Below are 16439 nucleotides of genomic sequence, written 5' to 3' on the forward strand. Positions count from 1 at the left end.
GACTCATGCTGGAGTCCTAAACACTGAGAGCTGCCAGCCTGCTTTGTTCACAGCCAAACAGGCTGTGAACAAAGCAGGCTGGCAGCTCTAAGTGTTCTCCTTTGTGAACAAAGCAGACTGGCAGCTCGTAGTGTTTAGGACTCCAGCATGAGTCTGAAATGCTTGCTGCCAGGACTGGTAGGGAGACCCCTAGTGGTCATTTCTTCAAAGTGGAAAATTAAATAGAAAGAAGCATATTTTTTAATAACATGCAATTGTAAAGTTATTCTGCATACATTAATCTATAATATATCAAAAGTTTTTTTGATGAGAGGTACCCTTTAAAGGAATGCTAGATCAACAAATAAATAGATAAATAATAAAACAAGCATAAAATACTGGTAGAACTGACCACTTACTTCTTTATTCTCCCATTGCTTCCTGTTTTCATTTTTTTCTTCTAGGTTTAGTGTTCCTTTAATAGTAATATGAGACAAATATTTTTTCCATTCATGTCCTGTTGTAAATCTGTAGAGTGCTGCAGTATTAGTTATAAGATATTATATGCAGTAAGGGAGAGAAGCCATTAGCTGAGCAATTCTCCTGATATATTCCATCTATCGGGTCTAAGCACCCAGACCCCAACCAATCAAAACTTTAACATGTTTCTATGACATGTTAAAGGGGGTACTACTGTGCTGACAACTTATCTGCTTTCTAAAGGATAGGGGATAAGTTGCCTGATCACGCAGGGTCCTGCCACTGGGGACCCCCGCGATCTCGCACGCAGCATCCCGCTCTCATCAGGCCCCGGAGCGTGTTCAGGTCCTGGTCTCGCCCCCTGCTATAGACTTGCATTGAGGGGCGGAGTGTGACGTCACATGGGGCGGAACTGTGACATCACGATCACCGGCCCCGTCATCAGACCCGGAGCGGATGTTTGCTTCGGGGCCTGGTGAGAGCGGGGTGCTGCGTGCAAGATCGCGGGGGTCCCCGCGCCATCAGGCAACTTATCCCCTATCCTTTAGATAGCGGATAAGTTGTCAGCACGGTAGTACCCCTTTAAAGTGTTACTCTGGTGGTAAACTTTTTGTTTTTTAATCAACCGGTGCCTGAAAGTTAAACAGATTTGTAATAAGTACTGGAAGGATTAAAAAATCTTAATCCTTCCAGTACTTATTAGCTGCTGAATACTACAGATTACATTCTTTTCTTTTTGGAACACAGAGCTCTCTGCTTACATCACGAGCACAGTGCTCTCTGCGGACATCTCTGTCCATTTTAAGAACTGTCCAGAGTAGGAGAAAATCCCCATAGCAAGCATATCCTGCTCTGGACAGTTCCTAAAATGGACAGAGATGTCAGCAGAGAACACTGTGCTTGTGATGTCTGCAGAGAGCTGTGTGTTCCAAAAAGAAAATAATTTCCTGTGTAGTATTCAGCAGCTAATAAGTACTAGAAGGATCAAGATTTTTTAATAGAAGTAATTTACAAATCTGTTTAACTATCTGGCACCAGTTAATAAAAATAAATAAATAAATAAATTCCACCAGAGTACCCCTTTAAAGGTTTTTGTAAGTGACAATGACACTTTAAATATGTAAACTGTAGTTTACATAAATTATGACCCACCAAGAACACAGATTCCCTATGCATATGAGTGGTCTTAAACACTGGCGCTCCATTCATTGTCTATGAGACTGTCAGAGATAGCCAAGTCTTCTACTTGGCAATCTTCAGTGGATGGTGATTTGCCAACACACTGGGGGACATTTCCTAATCTAGTCTATTCTGGGTATGCTTATAGACCAGCGTATGTGGTATTCTCCTGTCTATTGTGCTCCTAATTTATCAAAGGTCTCCCAGCCCTTGATAAATTCTGTGCTCAGACTTCAGGGTCTACAGCTTAAACTGCATTTAAACCTGCTCCAACATGGTCTGACATTTCGGCATACTTTCAGCCTATGCGACTTGTCGCACAAAAGTCGCACTTGATAAATTCAGCACCAATGCATTTTCCAATGCATTTCCGTCTAAAATAGACTTGCATGCATCATGTTCTAAAAATCCTCTACAGCAAAAGTCGCAGAAAAGTCGCACATATTTAGACTGAGACTTTCTGTGCGACAAATTTAGACAGGAAAAAACTGTCTAAATCCTTTGATAAATTTCCCCCAATGTGATGAAACTCAGGACCCCCATTTACAAGATTGCTGGGAGTCCCAACTGTCGGACCCTAGACAATCACACACTTATCACCTATAAGTGTTGTTGGTGGGACAACCCCTCTCATGAAGACAACCCTTTTTTTTTATTTTTATAAGAAACTAACTAACTCTAGATGATCTACTGTTATTGCCTGGGGAAAACTTATCTAGGAATATACACTATATTTTTCTACAGAAATGCCACATTACATGACATTAATGAAGTTGAATTGACATTATCCAGGGATTATCCCGGATTTTTTTTTTTATATATATATCAACTGGCTAAAGAAAGTTAAACAGATTTGTAAATTACTTCTATTAAAAAAAATTAATCCTTTCAGTACTTATGAGCTTCTGAAGTTAAGGTTGTTTTTTTCTGTCTAAGTGCTCTCTGATGACACGTGTCTCTGGAAACGCCCAGTTTAGAAGAGGTTTGCTATGGGGATTTGCTTCTAAACTGGGCGTTTCCCGAGACAGGTGTCATCAGAGAGGATTTACACAGAAAAGAACAACCTTAACTTCAGAAGCTCATAAGTACTGAAAGGATTAAGATTTTTTAATAGAAGTAATTTACAAATCTGTTTAACTTTCTGGAGCCAGGTGATATATAAATAAAAGTTTTTTCCTGGATAACCCCTTTAAGGTTGTTCATTTCTGTCTAAGTGCTCTTTGAGGACACGTGTCTCGGGAACCGCCCAGTTTAGAAGAGGTTTGCTATGGGGATTTGCTTCTAAACTGGGTGGTTCCCGAAACACATTCCATCAGAGAGCACTTAGACAGAAAAGAACAACCTTAACTTCAGAAGCTCATAAGTACTGAAAGGATTAACATTTTTTTAATAGAAGTCATTTACAAATCTGTTTAACTTTCTGGAGCCAGTTGATATATATAAAAAAAAGTTTTTTCCTGGATAACCCATTTAATGTAATGAGTGAGTGCACCAGGTCCACCAGAGCAGGATCAGCTCTTAAAATGCAGGTCTCGTTCTGGCGCATAGAGGTGGGTCCCCAGCAGGGAACCATGTCTATGACATCCACAGGGCATGCCGGCATGGGTTATCATCTGAAAGACAATGTTTTTAATGTCCCATGTTTAATGCCCTGTTTAACATCCCTGCTATAACTGGTAATTCCCATGTCCATCTTTACCTGTATACTGTGGGTCACTGCAGACCTGCAGCTTCAACCCATCTGTACACTACTGCCTAATCCACCATGAGTGGTGGGGCCAAGGAGATGTCTATGCAGTGGAATGGGACCAGTACAGCAGGAGATTGGCTGTGCCTTACAGACACATAGACATGGCACGCAGAGCCCTATAGGCCTTTTATTACTAGCATTAAAAAAAATATTTATTGAGCCATAGTCTGGTTCACATGATAAGAAACAGTCTCGTTGGCAGCAGATATAAATCTTATCAATCCTTTGTTAGTTATCTGTGCTCTTTATAAGGTTAGATATCTCAGTATCACTTTTGTTCATAAAGCTTATCATGTCAGGTAATGTGACCTCCGGTAAAAGACAAGAAAAAGAGGAAATGCCGGCAGCTTTTGATGTTGGAAGTTCAAGGCTTCTGAAGGAAATCTATCTGGTTGAGGTCACAGACCTTTAGAAGACTGATACCCATCGGTGTGGGAAGGTTTCCTTCTCTTTGGTCGCTATAAGATGATATGTTCTGATCTTAACCAGCTATGAATATGGATTTCTAGGAATAAAGTTCAGCTTTGCACATGTCACTAGGGAAGTTGGCTCAGCGTATCAGATCAATTGGACAGAGGCCTTTAGTATTGATATTAGGGAGTTTTTGACAAGCATGTAAAGTAATGTTCAGTATGTGGTCTCATTCCGAGGTCCTAGAAAGGCATTCAAGGTTCATCAATAGCTGTAAAGAAGAGATGGTTTATTAGTGTGCTGTTTATGGCACAGTTGTCCCTTTTATTCACCAAAAGATCACCGCAGTGATCCACTAATTCCCTAATTTCCCATATATTAAAAAGATATCGCTTTATTAATTTGTATTAATTCACACACTAGATTAAAAAGTCAGGGTGTCTCTATTTCATTATCAATGAGTACTAATGTAACTCAATTGTTGAGATACTGTATGCACCTGCAGTGTGCCATACAGATGGGAAGGGACACCGCTGTGTTTATAATCAAATAGCAGCCCCCCTCGACATGTTTCACCGTTCACACGGCTTTGTCAAGAGGCAATGGGGCTATTAGCTCATTGATAATCCTACATAGGGAAATAGAGACACCCTGACTTTTTAATCTAGTGTGTGAATTAATGCAAATTAATAAAGCTATATCTTTTTAATATATGGGAAATTAGGGAATTAGTGGATCACTGCAGTGATCTTTTGGTGAATAACTTGGATTAACCCTCCATATATTGGTCTTCTATGGATCACAGTTGTCCCTTTGTAGCTATAAGAAGAATTGGGTCAGAAGGCCTGACGTATCCTGCTTGCCCACGTTTAAGGTGGCCATAATCAAGATGTATATTGCCGACGGTGAACAATGACTCAGCAGTAGTGTTGAGCGGCATAGGCCATATTCGAATTTGCAAAAATTCGCGAATATGTGGACGAATATTCGTCATATTCGCGAATATTCGCATATTCGTAATATTCTCGTTTTATCTTCGCATATGCGAATTTTCGCGCGTGCGAAAATTACCATATGCGGAAATTTGCATATATAAAAATTAACATAAGCGACAATTTGCATATGCGAACATTAGCATATGCAAATTTTCGCATATGCGAAACTTCGCACACCGGTCTCACACAGTAGTATTATAGCCTTCTTTACACCACACAAGCTGGAAGCAGAGAGGGATGATCACTGTGATGTGTACTGTGAAAAAAAATAAATGAAAAAAAACAAAAACACGAATATTCGTAATTACGAATATATAGCGCTATATTCGCGAATATGCGATATTCGCGAATAAAATTCGAATTGCGAATATTCGCGAGCAACACTACTCAGCAGCTTCAGATCGATGGAAATTGTCTATTTAGGTAGAAATACTGTATGTAAATGACATCTTTATACATTTCAGTGTCATTATAGTCATATCATGTAGCAACTGTCAATAATATCCTAGGTGGGGTATCGATAAACATTAACTACTATCGTTTTAGCTATAATTCTACCCATTATAGTCAAATATACTTTTTTGTGCAGTATTAGTCACATGGTTAAATATTACACAAATATAAAATGTACAGTTAAATGCAGTAAATCTATAAATCAGATCTGTCAGGTCAATGATACACTGTCCTGTGTCGGCCGGTCATAGGCTGAATGGGCCGTCAGTTCTGTTCAGCGCCAGGGTGTCTCCGAAGGTGGGGGGCGGATCATTTAATTTTTACATAAACACAATACCTAATAGGCATGTCAATTAAAGGAAAACGAGGAACAAAAACTGGTATTCCCTGTTAAAGGGGTACTCCCCTGGAAAACATTTTTTAAAAATCAACTGGTTTCAGAAAGTTAAACAGATTTGTAAATAACTTCTATAAAAAAAATCTTAATCCTTCCTGTAGTTATCAGCTGTTGTATGCTCCAGAAAAAGTTATTTTCTTTTTTAATTTCCTTTCTGTCTGACCACAGTGCTCTCTGCTGACACCTCTTTCCATTATAGGAACTGTCCAGTGTAGAAGCAAATCCCCATAGAAAACCTCTCCTGCTCTGGACAGTTCCTAAAATGGACAGAGGTGTCAGCAGAGAGCACTGTGGTAAGACTGAAAATAAATTCAAAAAGAAAAGAACTTCCTCTGGAGCATACAGTAGCTGATAAGTACAGGAAGGATTAAGATTTTTTAATAGAAGTAATTTGCAAATCTGTTCAACTTTCTGGCACCAGTTGATTTAAAAAATTTTTTTCCAGGGGAGTACCCCTGTAAGCAGATTGCAGGCCTGAGATGGTGTTGCAAGTCACAGAGATTGTAAGAACACCAAAGACCTAATCCCGGAGTCCTACTCTCCCTCATGCCCTGCACTAAACACAATACAATTATATTATGTTTTGTTCCTTTAAACATTAACTTATCAGAAGTGCCTAAAATAAATACAAGTCAGTGTAAGTTATAATATATAAAAGTAGCCATACACATAAGACAGATAGGACTCTCATCTACTGAACCTCTTGGTATATTGCATACAGGGCTCAAGCCCCGCAGGAATGCATGGGAACAGAGTTCCTGCACTTTTCCATAGCAGGAACACTGTTCCCATTAGAAGGTGTCCTGCAGGACCAGCCTTTGAGGGGAATGCTTAGGTGAGTTCCTACACTTTTTTTCCCAGGACTTGACCCCTGATTGCTTATCACCCAATTCCTGGGGTAGGTGATGATCTGAAGAGCTGCAAGACCCCGGAGCCTGTACTGGTTTCCTCTGCAGGAACCCATAATGAACCAAAGTGTATCTGAAGAAAAGAGTGCGCTGGTGTTGGCGCTGCTCGTATGAGCAGCGCCAACACCAGCGCACTCTTTTCTTCGGCTACACTTGAATTCTTAGAGGGTCAGCGGATCCTATTGACGTTGGTGGGTTCGGCCAACACGTGTCTCATCTTCATGGCCATCTAAAGGCATATTGAAGAATAGTTGCCTAAAAAGCAACACCTTAATATGTTATTTTCACTCAATTTAAGAGTCTGGTCAGATAGGAAACAAAGCAGGGCACCAGGGACATTATATATTCTATTGCTTATGTGCTGTCCACCGGTATGAACAGTGTTTTACCATTTCATGTTGCCTGCATCCTATATCAACTATGGAATTTGATAATTGTCACACGGACCTGCCTTATTACTGCATTTCTCCCTCAATTGAGAAGAAATCCAATGATAACACTGTGTTAGGGAATGACTCCTTAAAGGGTAACTGTCAGCCTGTTCACCCACACTAAACCCTATACACTGTGTTACAGTGTGGGTGAACAGGAGTCCAACGAGGGGTCACTTACTTAAATATGTATAGTTGGTCCTGAGATATGTCCCCCAGAAGATCCTCTGCTGAATTCAGTGAATCGTGTGCAGAGGGCTGAGCTCCGCCCACTCAATTTACATATTTGTTGTCTGTGACTCCACATCCTAGTGAAGTAAAGTCACAAAGCCCCGCCCCCATGAAGCCCCACCCCCTGTGTAATTCACTGAATTTAGCAGTGGATTTTCGGGGGGACATAGCTCAGGACCTACTGGACATATTTAAAGGGGTTATCCAGGAAAAAACTTTTTTATATATATATATCAACTGGCTCCAGAAAGATTTGTAAATGACTTCTATTTAAAAATCTTAATCCTTTCAGTACTTATGAGCTGCTGAAGTTGAATTGTTCTTTTCTGTCTAAGTGCTCTCTGATGACACGTGTCTCGGGAGCAGTCCAGAGTAGAAGCAAATTCCCATAGGAACTGCACAGAGCAGAATAGGTTTGCTATGGGAATTTGCTTCTACGCTGGACAGCTCCCGAGACAGGTGTCATCAGAGAGCACTTAGACAGAAAAGAACAACTAAACTTCAGCAGCTAATAATTATTGGAAGCATTAAGATTTTTTAATAGAAGTAATTTACAAATCTGTTTAACTTTCTGGAGCCAGTTGATCTAAAAAAAAAAAAAAAAGTTTTTTCCTGGAATACCCCTTTAAGTATGTGACCTCTTGTTGGACTCCTGTTCACCCGCACTATTACCCAGTGTATTGGGTTTGGTGTGGGTGAACAGGGTGACAGTTTTCCTTTAAGAAAAAAAAAATGCTTAGAACCAGATGTAGCATTTAATGAAGTGTCCTGGTGAAAGCCCAAAGACTGTACATTGCGGTGTTTTATGTCGATCTACCGTACTTCTGGTACAGCTAGTGGCCCAGCTCAGTGTGGTATACAACAAATGCTTGATCCATCGTGCTGTTATGGTGTGCGCTGTTTTCTGTTTCCTTTGCATTGACGTCATCTCAGAGGAAGAGATAATTATTAGAAAGACCTTCCTGTGTAATGTAAAAAATGTTCTTTTACAGGTCAGGGCGGATTCTCGTACCTTAAGGAGTGGCTCTGGTGGGCTGGACTGCTGTCAAGTAAGTCTGATTATTAATGTTCTGTACCTTCAGCTAATAGGGATGTACTCGTGTGTGTGTGCCGTGCCTGTAGAATGGGACACACCCTGTGATATTTACATTGCGGCACACCTGTTTACATTACATTACATATGAGCTACAAACTGTCAACCCTATACAACGGCCATACAACTGAACCTATTAGCTAGAGGAGAGAGCAGCTGCCATATAGGACTCAGCATATCAGTGCATTACGGGGCCTAATCATTTCAGTTGCCCCTCTTCACTTCCTCCTTGGTGGCACTGCAGTAAAATTGAACATTTACCCCGGGATATTGCTGATATTCTCTGGAGTTTCCAACATCCGAATAACCTACAATGATCCTTTTAAAGGGGTACTCCGGTGGAAAACAATAGTTTTAAATCAAATGGTGTCAGAAAGTTAAACAGATTTGTAAATTACTTCTATTTAAAATTCTTAATCCTTCCAGTACTTATCAGCTGCTGCATACTACAGATGAAATTCTTTTCTTTTTACATTTCTTTTCTGTCTGACCACAGTGCTCTCTGCTGACACCTCTGTCCATGTCAGGAACTGTCCAGAGCAGGAGAGGTTTGCTATGGGGATTTTCTCCTACTCTGACCAACTAAACTATGACCTCAGAACACATATAGAGGTATCAAGACTACACAACAATTTAACCCCACCGGGGTTAACAAAAACCTCTGTCTACTATGTGTTCAAATGAATGAATTAATGTTCACTTCACTCTGGCCGGACCACGTGTATTTGTTTTGATCACGTGGGTATGACGCGGCCCGAGAGTGGAAGGCATCGCGCATCTCAAAAGTATGCACTGACGTGTACGGAAGGTACGGATTGGCTAGAATTGTACCAATTACATTCGGAGATTGAGTCACATGCACAGGTTGGTGTGTGATGTCAACCAGGTTCAGCGAAGCAGATTGGCTCGGGATCTGTATACAATGTATCATGACTGTATGAATAGGAGTTGTGCTATTGGGCACCAGATAGGCAATGCCTGATTGGAGCCTGAAGTAGTGATGTCAAAGGGATACCATATAAAAAGGGGCCATAACTGACTGACACTCATAGCTGTCAGTTGTCCTCCTTGATAAAGCCACATAGTGGCGAAACATGTCGGGGTGTGACAGTATAATTTTTTTATTGCAACCCTGTAGCGTTCTCCAATATGTAATGTCACAAATCAGTATATGAAAAAAAGGAAGTGTGTTCTACACACTGGTCATTCGCACTGCGGTGCACAGCAGGCTAGCGTGATGCTGACAGAGTCCATGTGAGAGTACAATGACAAATGAATATATATCTTAAGAGAAGTGGTGTAACTATAAACACCCTAAGATAATTGGCACTTTGGGACTCCATTGAGGCCACCAGTGGATCAAATTAGATGGATAAAAATATTTAGAGACACATATGGGGTTGTGTTTTTAAATGTGTGTTTATATTATTTACCTCTATTATTAAAAGTTATGTTTTAATTTGAACACATAGTAGACAGAGATTTTTGTTAACCCCGGTGGAGTTAAATTGTTGTGTTGCTCCTACTCTGGACCTAGAATGGAAAGAGGTGTCAGCAGAGAGAAAATATATATTTTTTTCTGGAGCATACAGCAGCTTATAAATACTGAAAGGATTAATATTTTTAAATAGAAGTAATTTAGAAATATTCTGGTAGCAGTTAATAAAAAAAAAAAAAATTTCAACCGGAGTACACCTTTTAACCATAAGAGATTGTATAAGAGACTTGCATTGAGGGGGCAGGTGTGACGTCACACGGGGGCGGAGTCGTCACGTCACGATCTTACTTCCCCGTGGTCGGGATGGTATTAGCCTGAGGGCCTCCAGCGGTTCCGGAAGCCGTTACAGGCGGGTGCTGCATGGTAGAATGCGGAGGTCCCCAGCGGCTGAACCCCCGCGATCAGACATCTTATTCCCTATACTTTGGATAGGGGATGAGATGTCTAGGGGTGGAGTACCCCTTTAAGTCAAATGAAGTCATTTTGTTAGGAAGCCCATTTTCCGGTCTACAGAGATCACACGGTTATATAAAGAATCATCTGGATTAACCTGTTAATAATTATAGTATAGAGGTGCAATATTGATGCAGAAGAAGGAAAAACAATAAAAATGAGGATGAGGTGTGTTTTTTTTATATCCACGTTTAATGTTATAAAACTGTTCTGCTATTCTTTTCTTTAGGGTTCTGGATGTGCAGCCTATGTACTGTTTGGAGCATGGACATTGTATTATGTATATGATTTTTTTTACTGTTGCAAGTGAGAAATTATTTTATTGTATGTTTGGTGTGATTGGCAGTGGATATTATTAGTTCAGTTTGTGGGGGAAAGAAGTGGCTTTATAATTATTGCATTGGGTGCATCTATGGGAACCTTTTGCGCCTGATATTGTTGTCTGTCTTTTATTGTGTTGTGTGGTTGTGGTGGACTTTGTTGTGGGGGCTATTTTCAGACCTAGATTGGGGGCTTTGGTGAAGACGATTGGTGGTTGTGGGGGTAAAGATGATCCTATTGTCTTATCAGTTTGTAGTAGGTGCCAGTGTTTATTGATAATTTTCTTAATTTGATGGTTTGCTGTATTGAAGGGAAGTACAATTTTGGCGGTTTGTTGTACTGTATTGTCTGTGGGTGCTGGTGACTTGTTTTTGAAAAAGGATTCTCGGTTTTGAGTTTTCCCTTTCATGAGAGAGTCTTGTATAAATTTTTCTGGGTAATGTTTCTGTTGGAATTGTGTTTTTAGTTTGTTGGCTTCTATTTCAAATTGTTGAGTATGTGTGCAGTTGCACCTTAGGCATCTGAACTGTCCATATGGTATGTTTGTAAGCTATTGATGTAAGTGGCAACTGTCAAACTTGATGTAGCTATTTTCGGATGTAGGTTTATGGTATGTACTGCAGGTAAGATATTGTTGTGAACTGTAACTGTAATGTCTAAAAATTCTATTTGTCATGTGGGGTGTGCATTGGAGGTTGAATGTATTGTGATTTAATTGATCTAAGGATGTTTGTAATGACTGTGGGGTGCTGTTCCAAATTATAATGATATCGTCTATGTACCGCTTCCAGAGGACCAGGTTCGCATCCAGGTGGGGGGGTGATATGGGTCTCCTCCCGATAGGCCATGAATAAGTTTGCGAAACTGGGCGTGAAATTGGTCCCCATCGCGGTACCGGGGATCTGAAAATAGAAATGGTTATTGAAACAGAACTAATTATGTGTGAGAATGTAACGGATACTGTCTAAAATAAAAGTGATGTGTTGTGGGGGCATGTTACTGTTGCATAGGCAGTGGTTGACAACTGTAATTCCTTGTTTGTTATTGATGGAGGTGTATAATGAACTGACGTCTCAGAGACGCAAAAGAGGGGTATGCGGTTATCGATGTTGGTTATGTAGTCGTATTCTGATTTAGAGATTATTTGTTGATTCAGGGCTTTAGTGCAGATGTGTAGTAGTTCAGAAGTTCTCACTTGGATTTTGAGTTAGTGGGCTATATGTGTTGGTGTACTCTTTTATTTTTATTTTATTCTATTAATGTTTAAAAAAAATATATAATTTAAAACCTCTTTTAGTGTTTTGTGGGTGGTCTGCATGGGCCCTGCAGACACCACACATATAGCACAAATGTATTTACGGTATATATATTATATATATATATATATATATATATATATATATATATATATATTAATAAACACAATCTATTATCAATATTTAAATATTTCTCTAAGCATTTATTATTTCTTACACTCCTCACACCTAGAATCTAGCTTGAGAGCGGTAACCTCCTCCTTTATCTCTTCATGTTATTGAGGTTGTATTGGGGACACAACCTTTAACCTGTACTTGTTAGAATCTGGATTCATATCTGTTGAGCTACCTATTCCCCTTATTTACCAATCACTGCTGACTGACACAATGTTGTCACCCTGCAGCCTAAAACTTCAGTTATGAACCTACCGCTGTGACTTTTATTATTATTTTTATTATAATTATTATTATTATAACAACGAACCAATATAATAGAGAAAGTCAGAAGGGCAACACTCCTTAGTATGAATCATTCATCCTTTATGAGTTTATCAACAAGAAAATAGAATGTTGTTCTTTTTTTCCTTACCTTCTTCTATTGTGTTTGACATTTATAGTGGGAGCAGGAGAAGCTGCCAACTTTGCTGCATATGCATTTGCACCTGCTACTTTAGTGACGCCACTTGGTGCCTTGAGTGTCCTCATCTGGTAACTATAACTTTATACAATGTTATTAACCTGTATTTTATACTGTTTCCTGTACAGTCTTTACTGCTCGGACTACATGGCGGCCACTGGCCACATTCACACAACACAGATTTTTATAGGCAGATCCACCATACATTTTTTTAGATCTTGGATTTGATCTGCTGTTCGGCCGGGAATCCTCACAGAGATGGCCTTATTTTAATTTAGCGGAGCAAATCTGCAGTTTTCTTAACAGAATCTGCAGCAATAATAAATATTCAGTGTAGCCCAGTATCTGCAGTGTATTCACCATTCCATGCAGATAAGTACCAGGGCTTATATATATATGGAGCATTAAATACCCCATTCACATGCATTATGACCAAAATGGTATTGGATTCTGCCAGGATTATGATTAATTAAAGTCTATTGTATTTCCCCAGTGCCATGTTATCATCATATTTCCTGAATGAAAAGTTGAATATCCATGGAAAGCTGGGTTGTCTCTTGTGTATCTTGGGCTCCACCATGATGGTTATACACGCTCCTCAGGAAGAAGAGGTGACATCTCTTCATGATATGGAGATAAAACTAAGGGATCCAGGTTGGTGTTTACACATGGTAGAAATGTACATAAATTGGTTCCATAACGCCACTGGCCATAAACATATATATGTACGTATGATACCTTTAAAGGGGTAATCTTCCCCTAAACATCTTATCCCCTAACCAAAGGATAGGGGATAAGATTTCTGATTGCAAGTGTCCAGTCGCTGGGACCCCCCATGATCTCCATTCATGTCTATGGGAGGAGGCGTAATGGCTATGTACTAGACATGAATGGAGGAGGCGTGATGGCTATTTACTAGACATGAATGGAGGGGCATGACGTCATGAACACGGAAGTTTCGAGCTTCAAAATGCCACAGCGGCGGACCGGAGAACACAAGGGGTCCCATTGGCCTGCCCTCTGCAATCAGACATCTTATCCCCTGTCTTCAACCTTTTTGCTGTATGACATGTTCCTAATGTCCTATGGTTTGAACACTTATGCAAACAATTTGTCTACCCACAGAACAAAAGGATCCACCATGTTGGAATCCAACTGGCTAAGCCTTTTCTCCTTCATAGTCAGGAGGCCTATACACATTAGACAGCCAGCTAGCCTGAAGGAAATTGGTGGGCTGTGCTGACAGTAATATAATGTGTACGGCCGGCTGTACACGTAACAGTTAGAGAAAAATAGCTTAATGCCCTTTTAATGAATGCCGATCTCTGTGATGGGTGCTTGTTTACTAAGCCTTTACACGGCTTGATCAATCGTGTGACACTGAACTTTGTCATTGTTGGCTACACATCTCCTGTTTGCACTCCCCGTTTTATTGGCCTCACATGAAACGCTTTAACACCGGCCAGTTATCGGAAATGAGTGTACCTAGGAAAAATGTCATTCTTGTGTAGAATGGCATTTACTGTATAGATGATTAACACCTTAATATATATATACGGTATATATATATATATATATATATATATATATATATATCCTATATATATTTATATATATCCATATATATCCTATTATTATACACATGACACCAGCAAATGACTCCTCAATGACAATACCGTTCCATCAATATACCTAGCATTCCTATGTCATATTGATTTATATCTTTGCATTTGTTTTCCAACAGGGTTTATTACATATGCTGTGACAGCAGTGGTGACATCCTTTATCCTTATCTTTGTTGTTGCTCCAAAGAAAGGGCAAACCAACGTTCTAGTGTATATTGCTATTTGTTCAATCATTGGTGCATTCTCCGTAGCATGTGTCAAGGGCTTGGGCATCGCCATTCAGGAGTTTATTGAAAGGAAGCCTGTTTATAAAGACCCCCTTTTTTTCATCTTGTTGGCTTCATTAATACTGTCTATCAGCACACAAATCAATTATCTTAACAAAGCCTTGGACGTGTTCAATACATCCATAGTGACCCCAATATACTATGTCTTCTTTACCACCATGGTGGTCACCTGCTCAGCCATCTTATTCAAGGAATGGAACAGTATGGATATCAGTGACATGATTGGGACCCTGAGTGGATTCTTCACCATTATTGTTGGTATTTTCCTTTTGCACGCCTTTAAGAACACCAACATTACCTGGAGCCAGATAACCTCTTCTGTCCGAAAAGAAAAGCAGATGCCCTCAGATGGACAAGAAGACCAACGCAGCCTACTTAGCAACGCAGACCACACTTTACTGGCATTTGAAGATGATAATATTGTTCTCGGCAGAACTAACCAATAAGTCCTACCAAGTACTATATATGGCTATAGAGTCTGCACTCTTTCCACATTACTACTTCATACTGAGCCTCAGTTCACGGGACCTTATGTAGATATACATATATATTTTTATATGGATTGAAAATAACTTTTGGTAAAGTATTCACATATATAATGGCTGGATTTTACAATCCAAGGTGCTTACATTAAAAATAAAAGTGGCCATTTGGATATTGTTCCTGTAGTAAGGAACATTGCTTGGATACATTGAATGAGTGGTCTGACTTGTTCTATGTGGATCTAATAGATGGATTCCCTCAATGGGTATTCCTTTCTGTTCTGAGCATAATGGACACTCAGGGGAGTCAGAAGGAATCCTGTAATATATGTTTTCCTTGCAGCAAGTGTTACTCAGAGGTTCACAGCATTGATACAAAACACTAAACATATCATTAAATGTCTTGTCATTCCCTGTCTATATGGATAAATCATTTTATAGCCGGAGCAGTGTATAGTTATGTGAAACCTCCCTGTATATTGTTGGACGATGCCAGTGGTTGCATTGATTTTGTTTTTATGTCAACAGATCATGTACTCTGTACCCAAAGCTGAATCAGTGACTTATGGAAGGACTGTACAAAGGCCATATTTATAGAATATTCAATGTATTATACACATGTTGTAAATATACTATATTTTGTATAATGGATAAGCACCTATATGTATGTGTTGCACTTAAAATGTCTAATGACATATGTTTAAATTCATATTACCTGAATGAATTGCACATATTTTTTAATTATTTGTGGTTTTTTTGTAGATAAACATTTTGTGATGAAGTTTTTATTTTACTTTATTTAGAACTATTATAAAATATATATACCGTATATACTCTACTCGAGTATAAGCCGAGTTTTTCAGCACGATTTTATGTGCTGAAAACGCCCCCCTCGGCTTATACTCGAGTGAACTCTCCGCCTGTCAATCCCTTCTCAGTGGTCTTCAACCTGTGGACCTCCAGATGTTGCAAAACTGCAACTCCCAGCATGCCCGGACAGCCATCGGCTGTCCGAGCATGCTGGGAGTTGTAGTTTTGAAACCTCTGGCGGTCCGTAGGTTGAAGACCACTGCGGCCTTCGTCATCATCCAGACCCCCCTTTAGTTTTCTACTCACCTCCCCTTGGTGGGAAGGAAGGGTGAGCTGGTCCGGGCCATCTATACTGCAGGGACCGTCCGGTGGGGAGGGTAAGTCGTTCCGGGATTTCCATTTTCACCGGCGGGGCCCTCTTCTCCGCGCTCAGCACTAGTGACGTTGCCTTGACGACGAAGCACAGGGACGTTCATGCGTGTCCCGATGGCTGTCCGGGCATGCTGGGAGTTGTAGTTTTGCAACATCTGGAGGTTCGCAGGTTGAAGACCACTGATGAATGGATTGACAGGCAGTGATTATGAAGGGGGGGGATGATGACGGGGTCTGGATGATGACGGGGGTCTGGATGATTACATGGGGGGATGATGTATTTGCCACCCTAGGCTTATAGTCGAGTCAATAACTTTTCCTGGGTTTTGGGGGTGAAATTAGGGGCCTCAGCTTATATTCGGGTCGGCTTATACTCGAGTATATATGGTAA

General features: G+C 40.1%; 1 protein-coding gene across 2 annotated transcripts in view; it reads left to right on the forward strand.

Annotated features, from left to right (window-relative positions):
- NIPAL1 (NIPA like domain containing 1) overlaps positions 1 to 15563 on the forward strand; it is a 33790-nt gene extending 18227 nt beyond the window's left edge. For both annotated transcript variants that reach the window (XM_056557576.1, XM_056557580.1), the window contains exons 3-6: positions 8207 to 8263; positions 12453 to 12543; positions 12966 to 13126; positions 14217 to 15563. In XM_056557576.1, the coding sequence (XP_056413551.1) occupies positions 8207 to 8263; positions 12453 to 12543; positions 12966 to 13126; positions 14217 to 14830 (923 nt within the window). In that variant the 3' untranslated portion in view covers positions 14831 to 15563. The remainder of the gene's footprint in view (positions 1 to 8206; positions 8264 to 12452; positions 12544 to 12965; positions 13127 to 14216) is intronic.
- The last annotated feature ends 876 nt before the right edge of the window (positions 15564 to 16439 follow it).

The sequence above is a fragment of the Hyla sarda genome, chromosome 1, assembly GCF_029499605.1.
Source record: "Hyla sarda isolate aHylSar1 chromosome 1, aHylSar1.hap1, whole genome shotgun sequence".
In the NCBI taxonomy this organism is placed as follows: Eukaryota; Metazoa; Chordata; class Amphibia; order Anura; family Hylidae; genus Hyla; species Hyla sarda.